The sequence below is a fragment of the Bos mutus genome, chromosome 11 (genome assembly GCF_027580195.1).
Source record: "Bos mutus isolate GX-2022 chromosome 11, NWIPB_WYAK_1.1, whole genome shotgun sequence".
NCBI lineage: Eukaryota > Metazoa > Chordata > Mammalia > Artiodactyla > Bovidae > Bos > Bos mutus.
The window spans coordinates 45,073,672-45,099,685 of NC_091627.1; the positions used below are offsets into that span (position 1 = coordinate 45,073,672).

The 26,014-nt window shown below is 35.9% G+C and overlaps 1 protein-coding gene across 3 annotated transcripts in view; it reads left to right on the top strand.

Moving 5' to 3' along the window:
• The window catches only part of WDPCP (WD repeat containing planar cell polarity effector), a 312,142-nt gene extending 288,657 nt beyond the window's left edge, over positions 1-23,485 (top strand). For all 3 annotated transcript variants that reach the window (XR_011466041.1, XM_070379381.1, XM_070379382.1), the window contains one exon: positions 18,185-23,485. Coding sequence is in view for 2 of the 3 variants with exons in the window: in XM_070379382.1 (XP_070235483.1) it covers positions 18,185-18,256 (72 nt within the window). In the remaining variant the exon portion in view is untranslated. The remainder of the gene's footprint in view (positions 1-18,184) is intronic.
• The last annotated feature ends 2,529 nt before the right edge of the window (positions 23,486-26,014 follow it).

The window sequence follows — 26,014 nt, forward strand, 5'->3', positions numbered from 1 at the left end:
CATTTTTCTCTTGATCTTGATCTTAGATGAAATGCTTTTCAGTGTTGAGAATTTTAGCTGTGAGTTTGTCATATATGGCCTTTATTGTTGAGGCAGGTTCCCTCTATGCCCACTTTCCATAGAGTTTTTATCATAGATGGGTGTTGGATTTTGTCAAAAGCCTTTTTTATTCAGCTATTGAGATGATCATAAGGTTTTTATTCTTCATTTCTTAATGTGGTGTATCACTGATTGATTTGCAGATATTGAAGAATCCTTGTATCCCTGGGATAAACCCCACTTGATCATGGTGTATGATCCTTTTATTGGATTTGGTTTGCTAGTATTTTGTTGATGACTTTTGCATTCATCAGTGATACTTGTCTGAAATTTTCTTTTTTGTGTGGTATCTGTCTGGTTTTGTTATCAGTGTAATGGTGGCCTAGAATGAGTTTGGGAGTGTTCTATCTGTAATTTTTTGGATGATTTTCTAAAGGATAGGTGTTAACTCTTCTCTGAATGTTTGATTAAATTAATCTGGTCCTGGACTTTTTGTTAGCAGGTTTTTTTTTAATCACATTTTCAATTTCAGTACTTGTAATTGGTCTGTTCATATTTTCTATTTCTTCCTGGTTCAGTATTGGAAGGCTAGCCATTCTAAGCATGTGTCCATTTCTTCTAGGCTGTCCATTTTGTTGGTATATAATTGCTTAGTCTCTTAAGATCCTTTGCATTTCTGGAATGTCAGTTGTACCTTCTTTTTCCTTTCTAATTTTATTGATTTGAAACATCTCCTTTTTTTTTTTCTTGAGTCTTGCTAGAGGTTTGTCAATTTTGTTTATCCTTTCCGAGAACCAGCTTTTAGTTTCATTGATCTTTTCTATTGTTCTGTTCTCTATTGCATTTACATCTGTTTCGATCTTTATGGTTTCTTTTCTTCTAGTAACTCTGGGTTTTGTTTGTTCTTTCTCTAGTTGTTTTAGGTATAAGATTAGGTCCTTTATTTCGGATTTTTCTTCTTCCTTGATGTGGGATTTTATTGCTCTAAACTTCCCTCTTAGAGGTGCTTTTGCTGTGTCCCATAGGTATATCAATTATGTCCATCTGGTCTGTCATTTAAGGCCTGTGTTTACTTATTTTCTGCCTAGAAGAGCTTTCCATTGATATAAGTGGGTGTTAACATCCCCCACTATTGTGTTACTGTTCATTTCCCCTTTTATAGCTGTTAGCATTTGCCTTATGTGCTGAGGTGTTCCAGGAGCTTCCCTGGTGGCTCAGTGATAATGCACCTGCTGATGCTGGAGGTGCAGGTTCAATCCCTGGATCAGGAAGATCCCCTGGAGGACGAAATGGCACCTTTTGGTATTGTTGCCTGGAGAATCCCATAGACAGAGGAGCCTGGAAGAATACAGTCGGTCCATATGGTCTCAAAGAGTCAGACATGACAGAGCTCAGTCCAACTCTTTGTGACTCGATGGACTGTAACCCACCAGGTTCCTCTGTCCGTGGGATTTCCCAGGCAACAATACTGGAGTAGGTTGCCATTTCCACCTCTGGCAAATCTTCCCAATCCAGGGACTGAACCCACGTCTTCTGTATCTCCTGAATTGCAGGCAGATTCTTAACTGGCTGAGTCATCAGGGAAGCCTGATGTTGGGTACATATATATTTACAATTTTTATATTTTCTTCTCGAATTGATCTCTTGATCATTATGTAGTTTTTCCTTATCCCTCATAACAGTCTTTATTTTAAAGCCTATTTTGTCTGATATGAGTATTAAAAAAAAAATCATGATTTTTTTTAATCCCCACTTTCTACCTGTATGTGTCCCTAGATCTGAAGTAGGTCTCTTGTAGACACATGTATATGAGGTTGTTTTTTTTTTTTTTTTTGTATCCATTTAGCCAGTCTGTGTCTTTTGGTTGGAGCATTTAATCCATTTACATTTAAGGTAATTGTCATATGTATGTTCTTATTGCCATTTTTTGTTTGGATTTGTTCTCTCCTCTTGGGATTTGATGACTATCTTTAGTGTTGTGTTTGGACTGCTTTTTCTTTATTGTGTCTGTATCTGTTGTAGAATTTTGGAGTGTGGTTCCCATGAGGTTTTAATATAGCAGTCTATATATATGTATAAAGATTGCTTTAAGCTTCATTTCAATTTCAAATGCATTTCCAATGTTCTGCATTTGTACTGTCCTCATGATTGCAGGCTTTGTCATATGTGTCTGTGGATGCTTTCTTATTTTTACTGTATATTTGCTTTTACCTCTGAGCTTTTCCATTCATAATTTTTTCTTGTTTCTAAGTATGACCTTTTCTTTTCCACCTAGAGAAATTCCTTTAGCATTTATTGTAAAGCTGGTTTGGTGGTGGTGCTGAATTCTCTTAGCTTTTCCTTGTCTATAAAGCCTTTCATTTCTCCATCAGATCTGAACCAGAACCTTGCTTGGTGTAGGGTATTCTTAAAAGGGGTAGATTTTCCCCTTTTATCACTCTATTGTGCCTCTTTCTTCTGGCCTGAAGTTTCTGCTGAAAAATTATCTGATATCTTCAAGGATATTATCGTGTACATTATTTGTTGCTTTTATTTCATTGCATTTAATATATTCTGATTGTCTTTTCCTTGTTTAATTAATATGTCTTGGCTTTTGTTTAATTAATATCCTCCTTGCGTTATCCAGCCTGAGACTCTCTGCACTTCCTGGACTGGAGTGAGTGTTTCCTTTCCCATGTTAGGGAAGTTTTTGGCTATAACTGTCAAATATTTCCTCAGGTCCTCTCTCTCTTCTCATTCTGGAACCCTTATAATGCAAATGTTGGTGCATTTAATATTATCCTGTGGCTCAGATGGTAAAGCGTCTGCCTACAATGCGGGAGACCCGGGTTCGATCCCTGGGTCGGGAAGTTCCCCTGGAGAAGGAAATGGCAACCCACTCCAGTATTCTTGCCTGGAAAATCCCATGGACAGAGGAGTCCAGTAGGCTACAGTCCATGGGGTCGCAAAGAGTTAGACATGACGGAACGACTTCACTTCTTCACTTATAAGTCTCTGAGACTGTCCCCTCATTTCTTTTCATTCCTTTTTCTTTACTCTATTCTGCAGCAGTGATTTCCACCACTCTATCTTCCAGCTCACTTATTCATTCTTCTGCCTCATTTATTCTGCTGTTGAGTCCCTCTTAATTTTTCATTTCAGTACTATATATTGTTCATTTCTAAGTCTTCCAGCTCTTCATTAAACCTATCTTGTATCTTCTTGTTTTGTTCTTCCATTCTTTTTCCAAATCTGACATCATGTTTACTTTCATTACTCAGTTCTTTTTCAGGTAGATTGCCTATTAGTTGTTCTAGGTTTTTATCTTGTCCTTTGTTGGACCATACATCTCTACCATCTAATTTTGTCTAACTTTCTGTGTTTGTGATTTCCTTTCCACAGGGTCATAATTCCTTTTGCTTCTGATGTCTGCTGCCAGGGGGTTGAGGTTGGTCCAGGAGCTTGTGCAGGCTTCCTATTAGGAAGGACTAGTGCCTGCCCACTGGTGGGTGGAGCTGGATCTTCTCCCTCTGGTGGTCATGTCAAGTGGTGTGAGCTGTGAGCTCAGGTGGCTGGCTGTGAGCTCAGTACAACTTTAGGCAATCCATCTGCTGATGGGTGGGGCTCTGTCCCACTCTGTTGGTTGTTTGGCCCAAGGCATCCCAACACTGGAGCTTGCAGCTGTTGGCTGTAGCCAGGTTTTGGTGCCAAAATGGTGACCTTATGCCAATCAGTATTCCCTGGGGCCTCTGCCACCAGTGTTCTTGCCCCCAGAGTGAGCCACAGCTGATCCCTGCTTCCCCAGGATACTCGCTAAAACCTGCAGGTCAGTTTAACCCTGGCTCCTATGGAGTCACTGGTTTGTGCTGGTTCCCAGTGCACATGAAACCTTGTGTGCGCCTTTCAAGAGTGAACTCTGTTTCCCCCAGTCCTGTGGAGTTCCTGCACTCAAGCCCCACTGGTCTTCAAAGCCACATGCTCTAGGGGATCCTCACAATGCCAAATCCTGAGGCTGGGGCGCCTGATATGGGGTTCACAACTCTCACTCCTGTGGGTGAACCTCTGGAATATAATTATTTTCCAGTTTATGGATCGTCTACCTGGTGGATATGGGATTTGACTGAAGTGCTCCTACTTTCTAGTTGTGGCATCTTTGTCTTTGGATGTAAAATATCTTTTTTAGTAGGTCCCAATCTCTTTTGTCAATGGTTGTTTACCATTTGGTTGTGATTTTGGTGTGTTCATGAGGAGTGAGCCTAGGACAATGGGGGCAGCAACTGTCATCTTACTGCAGGTCTCATAGGGGCAGCAGTGGCCTGCGCATTCTCGGGACAGTGGTTGGTGACTTCTTGCAGGTCTTGTAGTGACAAAAAGGGTCTGTGCACTTCTGGGACATTAGGGGCAGATGCTAGGCCATCTGCATGGGTGAAGGCTTGGTGCTGAAGCTCAGGCTTCAGCTGTCAGACCTGGGATTAGATTGGCTGTTGCAGATATAGGCTGGAGTGTGGCAACAGAGGGTAAACTCAGAAAAGCTGGGACTCACCAGGGAGGCAAGGAGCCATTATTTGGGGGCATGTTAAGAAAGGGATGGGTGTAGACCTTCACACAATAAGTAACTCAGTAAGTATTTGTTGAATGAATGAATATGTGAATGCATGAAGAGTTATAATACAAAATTAAAACAGGAAAAGGAGAAAATGAAAAAAAAACAAGTCAGTGATCAGATTGTTTTCCAGGAGGAAAGTCTCTGAAACATAGAGATTTTGTATATCCCTGTACCAGTCCAGACTGTTTTTCTTCACAAAACTGTTACCTAATAGGACATCCTCTACTTTTTCTTCAAAATTTCCTTAGCTCTTCATGCACTATTCCTTACCATATGAACTTCACTGAGAATTAGCTTGTCAAGTTTCATGAAAACTTCACAGGTATTTCAGGTGAAACTGCATTAAGCTAATATTGTCATCCTTATAATGAATATTCCTGTCATGAATGTGGCACCTCTCTCCTTTTATCAGGCCTTGAACCCTCTTCAGTGATGTTCATCAATTTCTCATAATTGTCCTGCACATCTTTTATTAATATATATTCCTATGACCTTATTTTCTGTGATACTGTTTCTTTTTAATTTAATGATTTTCAATTTTAATGATACATTTGACATATAATGTGTAAATTAAGATGCACGATGCATTTTTGATACTTATATATGGCAATGTGATTACTATAATTGTGTTGGCTATCACCTCTATCACATCACATAATTACCATTTTGTTTTTGTTGTGAGGAATATTTAAACTCTACTCTTAGTGATTTTTAATAAACCAGTATAGCACTATTAACTATAATCACAATGTTGTACATTAGATCCCCAGAACTTATTCATCTTATAACTGGAAATGTGCACCCTTTGTCCAATATCTCCCCAGTTCCGCTACCCCTCACTCCCTAGTAACCATCAGTAATTTTGTTTCTAAAAGATGAGCTTAAGATCTACATGTAAGTGATATGGACTTGCTTTGTCTCACTTATAATGCTTTCATGATGCATCCAAGTGGGCACAAATGGCAGGATTTCCTTTTTCTCGTGGTTGAATAATATTCCATTGTGTGTAATTTAAACAAACACACAACCTCTTTACCAGGTAAATGTAATTGAGGGACATTAAGTTGTTTCCATGTCTTGGTTTATGTGAATAACACTGCAATAAGCATGGGGGTACAGATATCTTTTCAATATTTCTGTAATTGCCTTTGTATATCCAGATGTGAGATTTCTGGATTGTATGTTAGTTCTATTGTTAATTTGTTAAGTTCCATACTGTTTTTCTCAAAAAACAAAAAAACAGTATTGGCTGTACCAGTGTACATTCTACCCAACACTGCACAAAGGTTCCTTTTTCTCATGTCATCATCAACACATTATCTCTATTCTTTTTGATGACAGCCATTCTAAAAGGTAAGAAATGATAACTCACTGTGGGTTTGATTTCCATATTCCCTGGTTAAAAGTGGTATTGAGCACCTTTTCATGAACGTGTTGGCCATCTGGATGTTTGTTTCAGAAAAACGTCTGTTCAGGTCTTCTGCCAATATTTTCATTGTTTAAAACTGTTTCTTTTGCCACATAGAAGCTTTTAAATTTAGATATAGTCCCACTTATTTTTATCATTGTCACTTGCTTTTGCTGATGCTTAAAAAAAAATTGCCAAGACCAAAGTCATGGAGCTTTTCCCTGTGTTTCCTTCTAAGAACTTTATGGTTTCAGTTCTTTAGTTTTTAATTCATTTTGAGTCAGTTCTTGTGAATGGTGTAAGATATGGGTGCAATTTCACTTTTCTGCATGTATTTATCCAGTTTTCCCACTACCATTTATTGAAGAGACTACTCTGTCCCCACTGAGTGTTAATTCCCTTGTCAAATATTAGTTGATACATATGTGTGCATTTATTTCTGACTATCTGTTCTGTTCCATTGCTCTGTGTGTCTGTTTTTATCCCAGAACTGTACTGTTTTGATTATTACAGCTTTATAGTATAGTTTAGAATCAGGAACTGTGTTTTCTCCAGCTTTGTTCTTTATCTGGATTTGTCTGTTCAAGGATTTTTGTGGTTCCACACAAATTTAAGGATTGTTTTTCCTATTTCAGTGAAAAAATGCTACTGCAATTTTTTATTGGGGCTGCATTGAATCTATAGATAGTGTTGAGTGGTATCGTCATTTTAACAGTTTAATTCTTCTAATTCATGAATATGGTCTATTTTCCATTTCTGTCATTTTCAATTTCTTTCAAAGACATTGTTTTCAGTGCATCGATCTTTAATTTCTATGGTTAAATTTATTCTGCTTTTATGCAATTATAAATGAGATTGCTTTCTTAATTCCTGTATCATTATCTATTACTAGTATATAGAAACTCAGCTGGTTTTTGTGTACTGATTTTGTATTCTCTAACTTTACTGCATTCTTTTATTGGTTCCAACATTTTTTTGGTGGCATCTTTATTTTTCTATATCTTTAGTTTTGGACTTCCTTGGTGGCTTAGATGGTAAAGCATCTGCCTACAATGCAGGAGACCTGGGTTCAATCCCTGGGTTGGGAAGATCCTCTGGAGAAGGAAATGGCAACCCACTCCAGTACTCTTGCCTGGAAAATCCCATGGACGGAGGAGTGTGGTAGGCTACAGTCCATGGGGTCGCTAAGAGTCAGATACCACTGAGCCATTTCACTTTCACTTTTTTAGTTTTCTACATATGTCATCTGAAAAATAAGACTGTTTTACTTCTTTTCTGAATTGAATGCCTTTTACTTATTTTTCTTGCCTAATTTCTGTAGCTAGGACCTCCAATAAAATATTGAATCAAAGCAGTCAGGGTAACATGAGCTTCATTGTTAGTGCCTTCAGTTCAGTTCAGTTGCTCAGTCGTGTCCGACTCTTTGCGACCCCATGAATCGCAGCACGCCAGGCCTCCCTGTCCATCACCATCTCCCAGAGTTCACTCAAACTCACGTCCATCAAGTCCGTGATGCCATCCAGCCATCTCATCCTCTGCCATCCCCTTTTCCTCCTGCTCCCAATCCCTCCCAGCATCAGAGTCTTTTCCAATGAGTCAACTCTTCGCATGAGGTGGCCAGAGTACTGGAGTTTCAGCTTTAGCATCATTCCTTCCAAAGAACACCCAGGGCTGATCTCCTTGAGAATGGACTGGTTGGATCTCCTTGCGGTCCAAGGGACTCTCAAGAGTCTTCTCCATCACACAGTTCAAAAGCATCAATTCTTCGGTGCTCAGCTTTCTTCACAGTCCAACTCTCACATCCATACATCACCACTGGAAAAACCATAGCCTTGACTAGACGGACCTTTGTTGGCAAAGAAATGTCTCTGCTTTTGAATATGCTATCTAGGTTGCTCATAACTTACTTCCAAGGAGTAAGCATTTTTTAATTTCATGGCTGCAGTCACCATCTGCAGTGATTTTGGAGCCCAAAAAGATAAAGTCTGACACTGTTTCTCCATCTAGTTCCCGTGAAGTGATGGGACTGGATGCCATGATCTTGGTTTTCTGAATGTTGAGCTTTAAGCCAACTTTTTCACTCTCCTCTTTCACTTTCATCAAGAGGCTTTGTAGTTCCTCTTCACTTTCTGCCATAAGCGTGGTGTCATCATCTGCATATCTGAGGTTATTGATATTTCTCCTGGCAATCTTGATCCAGCTTGTGCTTCTTCCAGCCCAGCATTTCTCATGATGTTCTCTGCATATAGGTTAAATAAGCAGGGTGACAATATACTGCCTTGACGTACTACTTTTCCTATTTGGAACCAGTCTGTTGTTCCATGTCCAGTTCTAACTGTTGCTTCCTGACCTGCATACAGGTTTCTCAAGAGGCAGGTCAGGTGGTCTGGTATTCCCATCTCTTGAAGAATTTTCCACAGTTTATTGTGATCCACACAGTCAAAGGCTTTGGCATAGTCAATAAAGCAGAAATAGATGTTTTTCTGGAACTCTCTTGCTTTTTCGATGATCCAGTGGATGTTGGCAATTTGATCTCTGGTTCCTCTGCCTTTTCTAAAACCAGCTTGAACATCTGGAAGTTCACAGTTCACATATTGCTGAAGCCTGGCTTGGAGAATTTTGAGCATTACTTTAGTAGCATGTGAGATGAGCGCAATTGTGTGGTAGTTTGAGCATTCTGTGGCATTGCCTTTCTTTGGGATTGGAATGAAAATGGACCTTTTCCAGTCCTGTGGCCACTGCTGAGTTTTCCAAATGTGCTGGCATATTGAGTGCAGCACTTTCACAGCATCATCATTCAGGATTTGACATAGCTCAACTGGAATTCCATCACCTCCACTAGCTTTGTTTGTAGTGATGCTTCCTAAGGCCAACTTGACGTCACATTCCAGGATGTCTGGCTCTAGGTGAGTGATCACACCATCGTGATTATCTTGGTCGTGAAGGTCTTTTTTGTACAGTTCTTCTGTGTATTCCTGCCACCTCTTCTTAATATCTTCTGTTTCTGTTAGGTCCATACCATTTCTGTCCTTTTCAAGCTCATCTTTGCATGAAATGTTCCCTTGGTATCTCTAATTTTCTTGAAGAGATCTATTATGTTGCTTTGTTATATCTAGGATATTTTGCCTGTGTGCTTTAAGATTTTCAGTCCTGCTTACAAGAAGGAGAAAACAGAAGGTAGGCACATTCTTTTCTTGTTTAGGGTACAACCCCAGGAGTTGTTACACACCACCACTTCTACACATATCCCATTGGAGAAATCCTAGTCACAAAAGTACACCCAACTGTAAGAAAATCTCGAAACTATGTTATTTGAGATGACCATTTACGCAGCAAAAAGAAACACAGCTAAAAGCAGTTGCCACTTGAGGGAAAGCTACCTGTTCATCTGTTACACTGAGTTTTGAAGAATACTATTTAGAAGAAGAAAAGCAAAATGGGAGAACTTCTTTTATATGATCCTCATATGCACAGAAATAAAGTGATTTAAATGAACTGAACTGAAAAACCTATTTCAAAAATTATTCCCAGATACACATAATATGGCTGTCTATATATTAAGAAATTCTTCCAAATGTATTATATTTCCAAATACACTCATCATATATGATCTTTCAGATACCATACTATAAAAGGCTGAAGCTTTATAATTTCCAAAGCTGAAGCTTTGCCATTTCCTTTTAAAATATATTTTTAAATTCTGATATGAAAGGTTATTTGTGCATAATTTTGAACTTTAGAGAATATCAAGAACTTCCCTGGCAGTCCAGTGTATTAACAGTGGTTAACAGTATTAACCACTGTTAATTAACAGTGGTTAACAGTATTAACCACTGTTAATTAACAGTGGTTAAGTATTAACAGTGGGTAATGCTCTCCTGCAGAGGGCACAGGTTTGGTCCCTGGTTGGGGAACTAAGGTTCAGCATGCCACATGGGATGGCTGATAAAAATTACTCATTATCACCCAGAGACAACTGATAATGTTAGTCAACTTAATTTTTTTTTCTTATGCATATGTTTAACAAAACTCATTTATCTTCCTTTTTGTTACCAAGTGGTATGTTGTGTCTACATTCCCATGTCATTAAAAAACATTAAAAAGCCTCGTTTTTAATGTTTTCTTATTCCTAAATGCCTTACTGATTTTACTATAAAATCATAGTACCATTGTAAAAGTGTATAGAATTATAGATGATAAAACATGAAAGATTCTTTTATACTTAAAATCTCATTATTAATATAAAATTATTCTAAAATTAAGCTACAAAAGTTTTTCTTTCTACAAACAATTTTAAATGTGGTTAACTGTTTACCTACGTTGTAGTTGCGAGGCTATATTACTTGTTTGATTAACGTGATACATTCAGGCCAATCCACTTTTGGCTCCACTTTACCTATTGTCTATTTATTGTGTCACAATATCAGTTTTGACCTATACCTTCCTACCTCTAGGCATCTTTGCCTAAAAATGCAGCCCTAAACCCATCACAATTATAAGCACATCAAAGACTATCTTCTTTGCTTAGCTGCAGAGATCTATACAGGACTGTATTACATGTGTAACTTAGACATAAAAGTTTTCAGTAAAATTCCTAAGCATGATTATCCAACCTTTACTTTCTGTGGTGACATAATGTTGTCAATCATAGAATGTGACATATTAATACCAATTTTTAATTACCTTACATAAAGATTTTTTTTGTTAGATGTGGACTTTCAGGTTATACCTTTTTATGATTTAAATATTTAACATATTTTTGAATTCTAATATACTAAATCACAATACTGTGAAACAAGATGTCTTTTTTTCAGAATTCTCCTACTCATAAATGAACAGTAACCTAGAAAAAGATAACAATAATCTTAGATGCAAACATTAAACAATTTGGGCTTTAACCCAACTTTTTCTCTTTTTCAACGTCTCAAACCTTCTCTGACTTATTTATTAATTAGACTAGTTAACCGTGCTGATCCAGAATAGAATTGTTCCCAAATAAATTTTTGCAAGTAAATAATGAAGAATTTTGCCTAAGGATTGATATGTTATAGTAAAAGTAACTAATTAAACCATGAAGTTAAGAGTAAAAAGAATATGTGCTAACCTGGCTAGTATGGAGTACAGCAAAAATACCTTGTATCAATAGTCCCCAATTGTAGACAGATGGATTCAGGCAGTTTTTATGCTACAAACTTTAAGAATACTAAGGTGGTCATCAAGAAAGACTAGCCCTAGTTTGGCTAAACTAGTCAAGACTAACCTTCTGACAAGTCACTTTTGGGGATCTCAGTTTGCTCATCTGTAAAATAAGATAACTAGAAGAGTCTTTTCAGCACTAAAATTCTATGCATATGAGTACATATAATTAAACAAAACCCAAATTAAAATGCTATATACAACTATGGGGAAAAAAATCATTTTTGCATAGATGGTTAAGAATCCTCCTGCAATGCATGAGACTTGGGTTCGACTCCTGGACTGGGAAGATCCCCTGGAGGAGGGCATGGCAATCCACTCCAGTATTCTTGCCTGGAGAATCCCCATGGATAGAGGAGCCTGGCAGGCTACACTCCATGGGGTTGCAAAGAGTCAGACGTGACTGAGTGACTAAGCACAGCACACCCAGTGGTACAAATAAATTTGAATATTCTCTTAGAGGGTGAACTGCTTTATTCAAGAATGCTTTTGAATTAAAGCCTCTTAAATACTGACTTTAAAAGACTTACTTTATTTTGAAATTTACTCGAGCATAAGATGTAATATCAGGAGCAAAGGAGTCCAAGCAAAGGAGCTAATATAGAAAGAATAATTTCTAAATAAATAGAATGATTTCACATATATTTGCCAACAAAAGTCACAAAATTATTTAACTTTAGATCTGACTTTGGACTTCTTACAGATATTTTACATGTATTAAGTTCTCCATTCAGAATTTATATCAATTCTTCCTTTTACTTTTACTATGTCCCCAAGATGTCTCTTTGCACACAAAAAATATTTTTTATATTGTTGGTGTATAAGTTTGAGTTAAAATCATACATCTTCCTTATCAAAATGAGGTGGTATCTTTAGCTAATATTGTAAAGTAAAAAAAAAAAAAGGATTAAATAAGACAATGAATCTAAAAAAAATTATCTTTATAGCTTACAACATGGCTTCATATAACCATAAATCTATGTTCTCAAGGGGAGTAAGAGAAGAATCAGGGTTTTTCTAGTGACATAAAGAAAATAAAATGCCCCTCATGCCCAGGTCTAATCATCCTACAATTTGCTGTGAGGTAGCATTCCATTTAAAGCTGATCTACTCCAGCCTCCACCATAGACATACACACCTCTCAAGAAATATATGTGTCAGGAACTTGTAAAGTATTCCAGTGATGCACTATGACTAACACTTCCCTTGTGACTCAGCTGGTAAAGAATCCACCTGCAATGCAGGAGACCTGGGTTTGATCCCTAGATTGGGAAAAGGGAAAAGCTACCCACTCCAGTATTCTGGCCTGGAGAATTACATGGACTGTATAGTCCATGGGGTTGCCAAGAGTCAGACATGACTGAGCGACTTTCACTCACTCACTATGACTAACTCCAATGGCCTTGCAAGTGCCAATTAAGGCTATCTCCTCCCAGTTCCAAGTTCAAGGATATCATGTTGGTAACTCAAAACTGGCTATGGTAGAAATATTTTACACCACAGAAATCAGGAAAATGGTTGGTTTGGGGGCTTTTGTTAGGTTTGGTTTTTGAAGAGCTGGTTGTTTGTCATTTAATAGCACATGACTGAGGTAATCCCAGGTTATGGTTCCTGTCAGCCAAGTGTCCACATATCAAAGATAAGACCTGTAACTGTTCCTAATTGTACAGCTCCCAGAAATGAATTTTTAACTTTCATGAATCCTTCTCCAGATGGATATGAGAGAGAGTAAGGTCCATATGCTGGGTAATTTATTGCTTGTCTTTGAACCTATATAGCACTATTGTTCAATAGTGAAGTGAAGTGAAGTGCAGTCGCTCAGTCGTGTGCAACTCTTTGCGACCCTGTGGACTGTAGCCCACCAGGCTCCTCAGTCCATGGGATTCTCCAGGCAAGAGTACTGGAGTGGGTTGCCATTTCCTTCTCCAGGGGATCTTCCCAACCCAGGGATCCAACCCAAGTCTCCTGCATTGCAGACAGATGCTTTAACCTCTGAGCCACGAGGGAAGCTCAGCCACATACTTATTAACCTTAACTTTTCTACATGTTAAAAGTACATCTCAAATTACACGTTAAATTTTCATCAGAAATACTTTATCTGTATTTAGAGTTCATAGTTTTCAGTTGAAGAAGTAATTTCAGGTACCCAAGTTGGTCCATACATTCTTAAAAAGTTTTCACAATTACTGACGATCAGTTTTTAAATTTAAAATTTTTAAATAGATGAAATTTAAAAATTAGTTCCTCGGTCATACTAGCTATGTTTCAAGAGTTCAGTAGCCACCCATAGTAGTAGTTCCCATACTGGACAGTGCAACTATAAAGCATCAGCACCTCAAAAGTCTTGAAGACCCTTGAGCCTTAACACTGTGCCAGTGTGATGTGTGGAATCAAATGATTTATTTAACTCTTCAGTGCTTTAGTTTTCTGAGACAACAGTAATCTTAGAGGAATAAGCAATTAATAATTCAACTATTTAATCACAGACATTCTAATGGTTGCTATAATCATTAAATCACTCACATGATAGAGCAGCTGCCATTTGTGGCATGTCAGGTTATTTTAAAACCAACTCATCAAGCAAGCAGTAGCTCATTTTGAAGAAGAGCTTAACCTTGTTAGATGTTAGTAGCTAAAAATGCTAAGCATTTATAGAATTTCTTTAAAGGACTTTACAAGATTAACTATAATTAATCTTATAATAATGTATTGTTCCTGTTAGTGAATTCCTGAGGTTAAAGAAGGCCTTTCTGTACAACAAAAATGTTCAGCAATTTGTCATATATTCTATACTACAGTGTATATAAATTCAAGTCTTAATATCTCACTCCTAAGAGATGAACAAGAAAAAATGTTCACCTTAAGTAACTTTTCTGATCCAGACTACAATAAACTAATCTCAACACAGAAAAAGTCCTTTTGTAACATTCATCACTTGTGTACTGTCTGTGAAACAAGTACAGCTTTCTTGATTATATGAAAAAGATTTTAAAATCCCATTTTTATGGTACTTAACCTCTAAACTGCCATCAGAACCATAACACCACCATCCATTTTCATGCGCCTTCCCATTTTCTAAACACTTATCTGCATCATTTTATCTTAGCAACCCTAAAAGATACACAAGACAGATGTTTTGTTAATTTTTTGAATGAAATTTGAATGAAATTCAATTGAATTCAATGAATTCAATTTTGAATGAAATTTTGAATGAAATTCAGAGAGGCTGAGTGCCTTGCATACATATTACATAGTGATCCATGCAACAGCTAGAGCCAGAATTCAGGTCTTATAATTTTAGCCACTGTTTATCAAGTGCATACTTTTAGCTGGTGAGTATGTTGAACACTGCATTATCTCACAGTAATCTTATATCTGTTTCACAGATGAAGAAAGTATGATGCACAAAGATTGTTACATATAAGTCCTTTCTGAAAGCATGTGTTCTTCTCTACTGTGCTGAGTCCAGAAATGAACTATTATCAAAGCAGGAGAATAAAAGAACTAATCTTCATCAAAAACAAAAATTACTATAGACTAGCACACATTACTTGCCCAACATAGTGCTATGCTTGGCAATTACCATCATGTTTCATATTCATAACAACCAAACAACCGTTAAGAGTTAAGTATTAGTTTTCCCATTTGTAAGTAAGGACAGAGACTCAAAGTGACAGAAGCAGAATTTAAAACCATTCCTGTTTGACTCCGAATCTTATACTCTGAACCACTCTGTCATTCTGCTTCTGAATTGCTAGTTCACTGTAATCTCCCATATATTTCTTATTGCCTAATGTTACTTATTTTTTGAGTTGTTTTGTCTTTTGTGGGGTGGGGGGCTGTCATTAAAAAAAAAGATAGGTTTACTTTGTCATCTTTGTTTACTGAATTATCCTAACAATGCCAAAAGTGAGTACTTGTACCATTTTCATAGCATTATGCAGTAAAGTAGCTTTGATCAGTGTGTCATACAATCTCTATAATAACTTTGAGCAATGAGCTGGCAGATTATAGTACTACTATGGAACTGAATTTCTCTACCTTAGACTTTGAGCTCTAAACAGTTGCTTCACCTCTTCAGTGGTAAGCATCAGCAATTTCTCCAAAGTTAAAGGAAATTGACTTGTTTGTTAAGTGTTTTGATTTAAAGTTGTATTTATAATAACAAAATATGAGATATAAGACTAAGCATTATTACAGTAAAATTTCTTACAGTATAGCTAAATAATTTACATTAACAGAGGCCATGAAGTGTGGGTGAGGAGTGATTTCTTAAGTCAAAAAACTTTTTTCTTATGGACTTCTCATTTCACATTGCCTTAATAATCAGAAACACAAGTATTTAGATCTTCTTAACACTTTTTCATGACAAATGGTTTGTTAACCTGAGCACGATAAATACTTCTGGGGCAAATTTCCAGTTAAAATTCAATTGGTTCTTTTTTATTTTCTGGCTAAATTCCACAATTAGGTAGTTACTGTGTTCCTGGTAAGATTGCCTCTAAGAAGGAAGTAAAACAAGTTTGTGCATATACATACATATTGCACGGTCAAAAGTGAAGACAAAATGTGAAAGAGAAGCATGTTGTTTCTAGTAAAACTCATTCCTTATCTAGAATTAGGTGTACTCATAAATATAGGTACTGTAAGTAAAGATGGCTGTTTCATTTTTTATAAAATTTATAGTTTTTCAAGCTAATAGTCTGGATATTTGGAATGTATTCATTTAAGCAGAAGAAATAGCTGGCAAATGTTTTATGTCAGGTGGTATGCATGCTGTTTATAACCTTTCTTCTCTTTATTCAGTGTAAGGTAACTAGATGTGACAGCGTATGACATATCACAGAGATGACCCAGTCAGGAACTGCAAGAAGTCAGAAAAACAGTACCTTTTAAAAGGGCCTAAATAAATAGTACTTAAAGAGTGTAGTATAGTCTTTTTTTTTTTTTTTTAACCCTGTTATCTATCAAAAAGAATTGAGTTCAACTGCTTAAATGTTGAGGAAAGTCTTTTACTCAGAGGAAAGTGAACTAGGGTAATGTGCCCTGCCAATTCAGGTTGGGGAGGAATCTCTTGTTTCCTTTAAAATTAGGAGTGCCTACCGGCAGACATATCTTGTTTGTTTAGAGTTTATATATTTGTTGGCCAAAAATTCAATGATAACGTTTCCATCACCTACTTTTCCTTTTTGTCTGAAGCCTTTGCAATTATTTAGCTTTCATTACGAATTCCTGTCCCAAAGCATGGGATTTCAACAAAGAACATGGTTAGATCACAAGGCTTGCTTTTAAAGGGCTGAATTTTTTTTTCTGTCATAGGAAAACAACTGTGTACATTAGTGAATGGTAAAGTATGACATACACTTGGAGAAATATATATACTGTAAGTGTTCAACTCAGTAAACACACCCATATTACAGCCAGATAATGAAACTGAACTTCACAACACCCTAACAAATCTCCCTTGCCCCACCTTCTCAAACCTCCAAAGGATAAACATTTCTGACTTCTAATACTACAAGTCAGTTTTAACTGATCTTGTATGAAAGTCGTCTGTCCTTCTCTAGAAATATTAATAGGTTCACTCATAAATGTATGTACTTTAGTAATGTATGTTGATGACTAGTAGGGTCTTTTGGGGCAGGGTTGGGGTCTGACTTATTTCACTTAACATTACTTTTATGAAATGCACCCATATTATGTATATTATTCCATTGTATATAGCAATATATAACACAATGTATTTATTCATTTTGTCAATGATGGGTATTTCAGTTGTTTCCAGTTTGGGGCTCTTATAGTCTTCAACCAGAAATGGATGAATATACCCATCCATTTCTATATACATTCAACTTCAATAGATACCTCCACAGATTTCTTCATAGTAGTTGAAGCAATTTATATTTTTGTCATCAGTACATGAGAACTACAATTTAGTCTCATCTTTGCCAACAGTTGTTAGCCCTTGCCATCATCTTAACTCAATCTGAAGGGTGTGTACTGCTATTATAGATGTAGTTTGTATTTCTTTGATGACTTCTGAAACTGAGCATCTAATTATATGTTTTTGGCAGTCTGATTATGTTTTGTAAAGTTCTTTTTCTCTTGTTTTTTCAGTTCTTTATATAATCCTGATATTTAACTGCAAATATTTTCTACTACTTAAGTTCCCTTTTTTTGCTTTTCTAATATTATATTTTGATGAGGAGAAGTTTTTAATAGTAATGTACTGCAGTTTCTCATTTTTTCTCATTATGTTGATTAAATTTTGTGTCCTGTTTTAAAAAGTTTGTAATACTCCAAGTTATTGAAGAGATATAGTATGTTTTAAGAACTTTGTCTTACCTTTTATACTTCGATCTATAATCCATATAAAATTTATTTTTGTATACATGGGGGGGAAGGGTTTTAAAAATGTGTGTTTTAACCACATGGATATCCACAAGAACCAGCACCAATTACTTAAAAGATTATCCTCTCTCTATTGCTCTGCAGTGTCACGTTTGTTTTAAATCAGGTAATTCCACTGTATCTATCATCATTGTTTCAAGTACTATAGAGTTATAAAAGGTCTGGGTTTCTAGTTATGTGAGTCTTTTTGGTTCGTTTTGTTCAGAATTGCCTATTCTTGGCCCTTTGCACTTTCATTTCCATTTTACAAACAACTATCAACACAGAAAGCACTGTTAGGGCTTTAATTGGGTCTGCATTCAATCTGTAAAATCGATTTAAAAGGAAATGACATCTGTAGAACATTGAATCTTCCATATATCTTTCCATTTATTCCTTTACTTTTTATGAATATTTCATAATTTTCAATGCAGAAATTCTTAATTTCTAAATATTGAGGATATTTATGCTATTATAAGTAGTATATTTTGAGTTTCATTTTCTGTATGCTTTCATAAATAAATTTTGTGTCTTTGTCTTATATGCACTGATTTCTTTTTAAAAAGGAGACTGGAGCAGATATGTGGAACAGAAGCACCATTGAGAAAGAAATAAGAGTGGCTCCTGAGGTTACTTAAGAGATACTACAAACCAACAACAATAAAACAAAACTAATAACCAAATTATAGTGGTCCTTGTGTACTAATGGTCTATAGCTGGACGATCTGTAAACTGGTTTTTATCCTCTACCTATTCTCGTTTTTCATTTGTATGATATTATCTCTTAGTATTGCCAGTTATTTTTACTGAATTCTAATTACTGAATTCAAAAAATTATACATGTATCAATGGTGTTATATTCCTCCAGAGAAGATTTTCCTTTTCCTGTGCTGGGCAAGAATGAGGGATGAAAACTTAAATCCAATCAGTAACTGTGCTAAATTGATGCTGGGTTGTAATTTTAGTAAAATTCAGCCTACCTCTGACCTTCCTCTATACCTACGTGTGTGTGTGTGTGTGTATGTATACATACATATACAAAGACATATAATCATATGTATTGTGTATGATACAATTTGTGGCAAGTGAAAAAGATAAAAAATTTTATCCAGATTTTTATTTCTTATCAGATGGAATTCTGGTGTGAAGCAAACTCTTCCACCCTACTTAGTATTGTCTTATCTTTAAATCTTGAATTTTATTGGATATTAGTGTACTTACAATATTGTGTTAATTTCAGGTATACAGCAAAGTGATTCAGTTATACATATATTCCATTTTTTCAGATTCTTTTCCCATATAGGTTACTATAGAATATTAAGTACAGTTCCACATGCTATACAGTAGATCCTGGTTATATGTTTCCCAAGATCCTAGTTTATCCCTCCCCACAACTTTTTCCTTTGGTAGCCATAAGTTTGTTTTTGAAATCTGTATGAGTCTGGTTTTCTTTCTTTTTTTTTGAAAATCAACTCACTTACATCTTTTTTTAAAATTAAATTCTACATATGAGTGATAATATGATATTTGTCTCTGACTTGACTTCACTTTGTATAATAATTTCTAGGTCCACCTATGTTCCTGCAAATGACATTATTTCATTCTTTTTTATGGCTGAGTAGTATTACATTGCGGAGAAGGCAATGGCACCCCACTCCAGTACTCTTGCCTGGAAAATCCCATGGACAGAGGAGCCTGGTAGGCTGCAGTCCATGGGGTTGCTAAGAGTTGGACACGACTGAGCGACTTCACTTTCAGTTTTCACTTTCCTGCATTGGAGAAGGAAATGGCAACCCACCCCAGTGTTCTTGCCTGGAGAATCCCAGGGACGAGGGAGCCTGGTGGGCTACCATCTATGGGGTCACACAGAGTCGGACACGACTGAAGTGACTTAGCATAGCATAGTATTACATTGATATTTTTACTAATTTTTCCTTAGCCATTCCTCTACCTATGGACATTTAGAGTACTTCCATGTCTTGGCTGTTGTAAACAGTGATTCAGTGAACACTGGGGTGCATGCATCTTCTCAAATTATAGTTTTCTCTGGATATATGTATGCCTAGGAATGGGATTCTTGGATCATAGAGTAGTTCTATTTAGTTTTTTAGGGAACCACCATAGTGTTTGTACCAATTTACATTCCCACTAACAAACAGTGTAGGTGGGTTCAGTTTTCTGCACACCCTCTTCAGCATTTGTTTCTAGACTTTTTCATGATGGCCATTCTAACCAGTATGAGGTGATGATACCTCATTGCAATTCAGATTTGCACTTCTCTAATAATTAGTGACGTTGAGCATCTTTTCATCTACTTTTTGGCCATTTCTTTGGAAAAATGTCTATTTAGATCTTTTGCCCATTTTTTGATTGTTTATTCCCCCCCCCCCTTTTTTTGACATACAGCTAGCTGCATGAGCTATTTGTATATTTTGGAGATTAATCCTTCTTGGTCACTTCATTTACAAATGTTTTCTCCCATGCTCTGAGTTGTCTTTGCATTTTATTGATGGTTTCCTTTGCTGTGCAAAGCTCTTAAGTTTAATTACATCTTAGTTTTTGATAATTACAAAAATAATAACCATTTATCTTTGTTTTATTTTCATTGGTCTAGGAGGTGGATTCAAAAAGATACTGCAGCAGTTTATGTCAAACAGTGTTCTGTTGTTTTCCTTTAAGAGTTGTATAGTTTCTGGCCCTACATTTAGGTCTTTGATCCATTTTGAGTTTTTTTGTGTGTGATGCATACACAAAATTCTCATTTCACCCTTTTACATTTAGCTGCCCAGTTTTCCCAGCACTGTTTGTTGTAGAGACTACCTTTCCTCCATTGTATAGTCTTCTCTGTTGTACACTAGTTGACCACAGGTTCATAGGTTTATTTCTGGGCTTTCTCTCATGTTCCATTGATCTATTGTATAATTTTGTGCCAGTACCACACTCTTTCGATGACCATAGCTTTGTCTGGTGCCAGGAAGCCTGATTCCTCTAGCTCTGTTTTTCTTTCTCAGGATTTTTTTTGGCTATTTGGGTCTTTTCTGTATCCATATGAATTTCAAGATTTTTTGTTCTAGTTCTGTGAAAAATGCCATTGGTAATTTGATAGCAATTGCACTGAATCTTTAGATTGCCTTGGGTAGTATTAGAAGTATTGATTCTTCTAAGAACATGGTTTATCTCTCCATCTGTTAGTATCATCTTTGATTTCTTTCTTCGGTGTCTTCTAGTTTTTCACAGTACAATTTTTTTGTCTCCCTAGGTAGTTTTATTCCTAGGGATTTTATTCTTTTTTGATGTGTTGGCAAATGGGATTATTTCCTTAATTTCTCTTCTGAATCTTTCATTGCTAGTATATAGAAATGCAATAGATTTTTGTGTGTTAATTTTGTAACCTGCAACTTTACCAAGTTCAGTGATAAACTCTAGTAGTTTTCTGGTAACATCTTTAGGGTTTTCTATATACAGTATCATTTCAGCTACAAACAGTGACAATTTTACTTCTTATCTTCCCATTTGGATTCTTTTTTTTCTCTGATTGCCATGACTAGGACTTTCAAAACTACGTTGAATCAAAGGGGCAAGCATGGACATCCTTCTCTTGTTCCTGATCTTAGAGGAAATGCTTTTAGTTTTTCAATATTGAGAATGATGTTACTGTGGGTTTGTCACATATGGACTCTATTATTTTGAGGTAGGTTCCCTCTATGACCACTTTCTGGAGTTTCCAGCTCACTTATTCACTTCCACCTCATTTTTTTTTTTTTTCTGCTATTGATTCTAAATATGACAAACCCATAACTTATATCATACTCAACACTTAGCGGGAAGTTTAACACTTTTCCTCTTAGATGAGTAACAAGACTTTGAATCAATAGAGTATTAGCTGTTTTAACAAGAGCAATTAAGGAAGAAAAATAAAAGACATTTAAGTCAAAAAGGAAGACGAAAAGCTGTCACTATTTTCAGATAATATATACAGAAAACCCTAAAGACTCCCCACAAAGAACTATTAAACAAATTTAGTACACTCTCAGGATACAAAATCAATTTTCAAAAATCTGTTGCATTTCTATACACTAATATTGAATTATCACAGAATGAAAAATTAAGAGAACAATCCTATTTTCAAATGCACAAGAAAGAATAGGAATAAATTTAGCCAATAAAGTCAATGACCTGAACACTGAAAACTAAAAATTGAAAAGAAATTGAAGAAGACACAGTAAGTGGAAAGATAAATCGTGTTCATGGATTGGAAGAATATTGTTCAAATTTGCATACTACCAAAAGCAACCTACAGATTCAATGCAATCCCCATCAAAATTCCAATGGCATTTTTCACAGAAATCAAACCAACAATCTTAATTTGTATGGAAATACAAAAGACCCAAAATAGCTAAAACAGTCTTGGGGAAGAACAACAAAGCTGTAACATCAAGCTTCCTCATTACTGTAGTAATCAAAACACAGTGTGGTACAGGCATTAAAATAGACACAGAGACCCATAAAACAGAATGGAGGGTCCAGAAATAAATCCATGTAAATATAGTCAACTAATTTACAACAAAGGAGCCAAGAATACTCAATGAGGACAGAACAGACTCTTTAATAAATGGCATTAGGACTGCACAACTATACAGCCATGTGCAAAAAATTACTGAACCACTCTCTTATATACAGCATACAAAAAATTAATTCAAGATGGATCAAAGACTTGAATATAAGATGTGAAGTCATGAAACTCCTAGAAGAAAAACATAGGAAAGCTCCTTGACATCAGTCTTGACAATGATATTTTGGATTTTACATCAAAAGTAAAAACTAGTAAGTGGGACTAACGCAAACTAACTGGGACCATCAACAAAATAAAAATGCAACCTACAGAGTGAGAGAAAATATTTGCAAATCATATTTCTGATAAGGGGTGAATATCCAAAATCTACATAAAGAACTCACACAACTAAACAGAAAAAAAAAAAAAAAAATTGAACAATCCAGTTAAAATGGGCAGAGGATCTGAATAGACAGTTTTCCAAAGAAAACATACAGACTGACAAAAGGTACATGAAAAGATGCTCATAATTAAGGAAATGCAAATCAAAAAAACAATGAGATAGCACTTCACACCTGTGAAATGATTGTTCTTAAAAAGAAATAACGTGTGTTTGTGAGGATATGGGGAAAGGGACCTTTAACCTTTGCTGTGAGTGTAAACCGGTACAGCCACTATGGAAAACAGTATGAAATTCCTCAAAAAATTAAAACTGGAACTACCATATGATCAAGTAATTCTACTTTTAGGTCGTTTATTTGAAGGAAACAAAGACACTCAAAATGATACCTGCACGTTCACATGCACTGAGAAGCAGTATTTGCAATAGCCAAAACATGGCAGGTATACAGGTATGCACATGCACGCACAACGTAATGTTGTTAAGCCATTAAATGAAAATGGAAATCTTGCCGTTTGTGATAACATGGAAGGATTTTGAGAGCATTATGCTAAGTGAAGTAAGTCAGAGAAATACAAAGACTGTATGATCTTACTATATGTGGAGTCTAAGAAAAACCCATGGATACAGAGAGCAGATCTGTAGTTACTAGAGGCAGAGGCTGGATGAAATGAATGAAGTTGCTGAAAAGGTACAAAGTTCTGGTTCTAAGATAATGTCCTGGTGAAGTAATATACATCATGGTGACTACACTTAACAGTACTGTATTGCATATTCAAAAGTTGCTACAAGAGTAAATACAAAAGTTCTCATCACAGGAAAAAGAACTGTAACTGTGTATAGTGATGGATGTTAACTAATCTTATTATATAATTTACACGTATATATTTATGATGTATCATAATAAAAGTCATTATGTGTACACCTAAACTAGTACAGTGTCATATATCAATTATGTATCATTTTAAAAGAAAAAAACAAAAAATGAAATTACATATGTAAGCCTTTCCATAGCAATAATTAAATGCCAGTGGTCTAAATACATCAATTTTAAAACAAATTTGTGGGAGATTAATAAATAGGAGGGGCTTCCCTCATAGCTCAGTTGGTAAAGAATCTGCCTGCAATGCAGGAGACCCAGGTTCGATTCCTGAGTCAGGAAGATCCCCTAGGGAAGGAAATGGCAACCCACTCCAGTATTCTTGCCTGGAAAATCCCATGGACAGAGGAGCATGGTGGGCTACAATCCACGGGGTCGCAAGAGTCAGACATGACTTAGCGACTAAACCACCAGCACCACCACCACCACTAAACCACCACCACCACCAATAAATAAGAGACTGGAATTGATACACTACTATATACAAGATAGTTAACTAATAAGGACCTACTGTTTAGCATAGGGAACTCTTCTCAATATTCTGTAGCGATCTGTATGGGAAAACAATCTAGAAAAGAGTAGCATGACGTTAGTCACTCAGTCGTGTCTGAGTCTATGGCTCCACAGACTAGCCTGCCAGCTCCTCTGTCCATGGAATTTTCTAGGCAAGAATACTGGAGTGGGCTGCCATTCCCTTCTCCAGTAGGAAAGAGTAGATATATGTAAAATTGATATACTTTGCTGTACAGCAGAAATGAATACAACACTGAAAATCAACTTTCAAAAAAAAGATTTGCAGAATGTTAAGAAAAAAATGGCCCAGTATATATGCTATTTACCAGAAACTCATTTGAGATACAGTGATACAGGTAGGCTGTGTGTAAAAGGATAGAAAAAAGCATACTGTCAAAACAATCAGAAGAAATCAGGACTAGCTCTATTAATGTCAGATAAAGTAGACTTCAAAGAAAAGAAAATTACCATGGACACAGAACATTACATAATCATAAAAGAGAAACACAGCAAGAAGACATACAAAGCCTAAAGATGTATGTGCTGAACAAGAGAGCTACCAAATAAGTGAAGCTAAATAAGGACAGAATTGAAAGAAGAATTAGACAAGCCCATGTTTCTCAAAGACATCAACACCCCTCTCTCAACAACTGGTAGAACAACTAGACAAATTCAGCAAAGACAGAGAAGAATTCAATAGCACCATCAAATACCTAACAACATCAGAATATATATATATACTTTTTCATTGCTTGTGAAATAAATACCAAGAGAGACCATATACTGAGTCAAAAAACAAATGTCAACAAATTTAAAACAACTGAGTTCTCTGGATCTTATGAAGTCAAAGTAGATATTGATAGTGTAGGAAAATAATCTAAATATAACAAGAAACCTTCAAACAGTTGGAAACTAAAAAGTACCCTTCTAAACAATCCATAAATCAAAAAAGGAAGTCTCAAAGGAAATTTTAAAATATACTGAACTGAGTAAAAATGAAATATGACATTGAAATTTGTGAGACATGTTAAAGAAATGCCAAAAGGCACATTTCTAGCATTAAGTGCTTCTATTACATTAAAAGTCTCAAATCAGTACTCTTAAGTTCTCACCTCAAGAAACTAGAAAAAGAGAAGCAAAATAAAGCTGAAGGAAGGATATAATAAGAAGAGCATAAGTCAATACAACTGAAAAGGGGAAAATAACAGAGAAAGATAGGGCTGGTTCTTTGATGAGATCAATAAAATAAAATAAACTTCTAGCAAGGCTGATCAAAAAATAAGGGGAGAGAGAAGAAGACTTTCTGTTCTACTACCATTGGGAAGAAAAAAGAACTGTTGTTACTCTGCAAACATCAAAAGGATAATAAAGGAATACTATAAATAATTCTCCACGTCTACCAAAACTCCCAGTATGAAATGGACAATCTAAATGGTCTTATGAATTTATAATTTGAAAACTTCAGAAGTTTCTTTAGGCCTAGATGACTTTGTTGGAGAAGTCTATCAAAAGAATAAACACCAATTCAACACCATCTCTTTAAGAAAAAAGTAGAGAAGGGAACACTTTCCAACTCAGTTTATAAAGCCAGAATGACCCTGATACCAAAGCCATGGAAACACAGTACAAAAAAGAAAAGAGCAACTCAATATTATTCATGGAGATAAATGAAAAAATTTTAATAAAATATTAAACAATGCAATTCAGTAACATATAAAATTAATTCATATTATGAAGCGGAATATACCAGGCATAAATGACTGGTTTGGTATTTGAATGTAACCTACTCCATGAACAGACTAAAGAAGACAAATCACATGATCATATCAGTCAATGTAAAGAAAGCATCTGAGCAAATTCAACATTCAATCATGATGGAAAAAACTTAGAAAAACAGAAAAAGAGTGGGACTTCTCCAACTTGATATGGAGCATCTATGTTAGGCCTACAGTAAACATTGTAACTAATAATGAAAGACAATTTTTTCCCCTAAGTTGGGAACATAGCAAAGATATTCACACACATCACTGTCATTCAGCAAAGTTCTTGAA